Source organism: Pecten maximus, chromosome 4, assembly GCF_902652985.1.
Source record: "Pecten maximus chromosome 4, xPecMax1.1, whole genome shotgun sequence".
NCBI lineage: Eukaryota > Metazoa > Mollusca > Bivalvia > Pectinida > Pectinidae > Pecten > Pecten maximus.
Window position 1 is genome coordinate 42,061,655 of NC_047018.1, and position 3,253 is coordinate 42,064,907.

Below are 3,253 nucleotides of genomic sequence, written 5' to 3' on the forward strand. Positions count from 1 at the left end.
GAGAAAAATCACCGGCCAACGATTTCGAACTCGTAACCCAGAGGTGGAGGACTAGTGATAAAGTGTCGGGAAAAGATACCAAAATACCTTCTGGTTCATAATACCTTAAGCAGGAAAAAAGGATGTTTTGCTTTTTTGTATTTACTCGGCATTACTAAGGAAGACCTTCCTTCATTGTAATAACAATTGTTCTTTGGCTTTTTTTCCCTTAATTTTTGCGAAGTTTCGCGGTCATTGTTGTCTTTAAAAATCACTATTCAACTACATATGCAAATAATTAATACATATATAATGTGGTAATACTACAGCAAAAACCATCGTCATTGACCTGCCAATTTTTTTTAAATATATTTCGAATGAATAAAAATGTATTTGTGTCATATGTATATATACATTTCTGTAGGTATAGACACATGAATTGAGGTAAATATGCTTGTTCACGGAACAATAAAACATTATTTTAAAATGTCCTTCATCATGTGATCACAAAACCTCTGGTTTACTGTGTAACGGTGGGTCAAACCTGTCGTGGAATAAATAAACCAACACTAGATGTAGATGTATATCATATGAATTTATTTATACACTTAACCAACACGAGTAAATGTTAAAGAGAAAACAATACGACTTATTCTGTGGTTTTATGGTGAATTAATATTCTACACTTACATATTGCCTTATATGAATGTATACTGACCTTTAGTCGATGGTGTAAGGATTTGCCTATACATTTCCAGTCTCTCGCCAGACGTAGTCCTATCCAACAGACGCCCTCTGGTGTTCCAGTTACAACCAGGTATAGTCAGAATCATTTAAGCATTGATGTCATTTTTTTTTAGTTTAATCGGGGTATGAAGCTAAAAAATAATTGACATCAACGCTTATAATTAATTTTTGTAAATGATTTTCTAATTTAAAACATGTTTTATGTACAATTTTACTGGTTTTAAATGGGATTGTTTTTCTCAAATCAATACGCAACGTCAATTGTCGTATTGTGACGTCACATTTTTCGCGCCATTCTCGGAATTTCTTTCATAGAAGAATGAAAAGAATTTTTCGACCAATCACATTTGAGTATTTACCATGAAAACAAAGAAAATTAATTATTTTGTTATGGTGATGACCAATTGATGTGTACTCTGACGATGTTCGCTCGCTTTCGTCTCATCTTCATTCCACCAAATGCAATGTACACCAAATGTATATGTAGTAGGGTTAATTAGTGATACGATATACATATCTGAAGGCATCTTTATTCATTAGTGCTTTGATGATATAGTAAACTTTTTTTTTTATATATTCTATATTTGCTTTATTTCTAACATTATCATTATAACATGAATTTATATGGGAACAGGTGTATCATTTGTGATAAGTTGTCATACAGTGAGTAATCGAATACTGCGTATTTTATTTGGATGCATTTGCATACTCAACGCAGTTGCGCACTGAAGTCTGAGCAGTCATACGTAGGTGGACCATCTTACCTTAAATGAATCAAGAGGAAGAGGAAACCCGAAGACGGCCTTGTATTAGGGTATTCTAACCTTGTATTGGATTGTAACTATTCATTAAAGTGGTGTGTGGAAACAACCTACAAAGGAAAGGTAATGTTGTTATTTTAATATATTGATTCTGTGTTGTTGCTTGTCACTACTTGTGACTACAATAATAGTGAATAAATAGAAAATATCCAGGAACGGTGACGGTTTTCAAAATCAAAAAAAATAAATGTTAAAAACTGAGTTTTTGAATACAAACCTTAAATCTATAACATCTATAAAATTCTTATTTGCGAAAAAAAATGTTTGTTCATTGCAATGGATATTTCATCAAGTGACCGTAAAGTTGCATCATCGGGCTATTTGCAACTTTCGAGGGGTCTTTCCAGCATTCATATCATTTTTTTACATAGAGCGCATCGGAAGACCAACTTTTACAATGTCTAATTTTATTCTTTGTACCAAAAGACAACGAAAATCCTATTCTTAAAAAGTGGTCCTCCGATGCGCTGGTATCGAAAAATTGAAAAAAATGTAGTTGATAAAATATTTTAATTTCAGCATTAACTAGACTGACTCTAACTGATAAACTGCACACTCCCATAAATTCCCTTAGCTCATATGGTAGAACCATCGCTTAGCAACCCGAAGGTTCGGAGTTCGCATCACCAAGATGTATTTTATTCATATTTTGTTATGTTTCTAAGAATAATACCATTAAATTTTGTCTTGGTCGTATTTGAAAGACATTTTGAACATTAAATATACAGTGTATATTCAATATAAAGTATTTAGTATAAAGATAGAAATGTTGAGATAGAACATTTTCACTTGGATAAAAAAAGAGTGAAATCACAACCGATTAACTTCGTATCATTCAAAGTAAAATGTAAATGAACTGCAGCGTCGACAAGAGGCATACATGGATGAGTAGTGTAAAATTCCTATCAATATTAACTTTATTTTATATGATAATATTGATTGACTACATAATCCGTTCACAACAGACAGCGCGCCAATTGACCATGACGATCTATTTTGGTACTGTTGGGAATCACTGGGGTCACGTGATATTTTACCTGTATTTTTAGTCAAGACTATCGCTGTACGTGGCCTAGGTCAGGATAAGCGGAAAACGACCATACCTCTTTCTTGGTGGCAGTACCATTCAAAATAACGGAGTGACGGATCCCCTCGAAATAAGACACATGTAAGTGAAACACACAATATAGGACACAGAAGTAATGTCACGCTAGCCTCCGCCTTCGGCCCGCGCCAACCGAAGGGTTTATTGTTGTTTAATTAACTACTCCCAAAAATGTTACTCTTAAAGTTTCTTATCTTTTATATATCACGCGATATTATTTGTATTATCTGTGTCTTGCCTCGAAGATTTGACATTTTTCAATGCCCACACTGTTAGAATTATTTCTTTGTCCCATATATTGATATTTCAAGTGATTTGTATCCTGTAGACATACGTTTGAAATGATCCAGTGTTACCCGGATAATTATCGTTAATATCATTTCTTTGACCCACATATATAATTTATTCTCGAAGTGGCATACACCTAACTGATCATATAATACAGTCAAACCTGTCTATAAAGACCGCCCAAGGGGAGGCAGAAAGACGGTCACTATAGACAGGTTGCCTTTATAGACAGGTCAAAATTATCGCACCAAACAATTTACGTGAAACTGCCATAAATAACTTGTCATTACAAACCTAATCAGTAACATTTTGC

The 3,253-nt window shown here is 33.7% G+C and overlaps 1 protein-coding gene across 1 annotated transcript in view; it reads left to right on the forward strand.

Moving 5' to 3' along the window:
* The first annotated feature begins 2,126 nt into the window (after positions 1–2,126).
* Positions 2,127–3,253, forward strand: part of LOC117326557 (kynurenine/alpha-aminoadipate aminotransferase, mitochondrial-like) — a 7,031-nt gene continuing 5,904 nt past the window's right edge. Inside the window, exon 1 of the mRNA XM_033883314.1 lies at positions 2,127–2,156. Within this exon, the coding sequence (XP_033739205.1) occupies positions 2,127–2,156 (30 nt within the window). The remainder of the gene's footprint in view (positions 2,157–3,253) is intronic.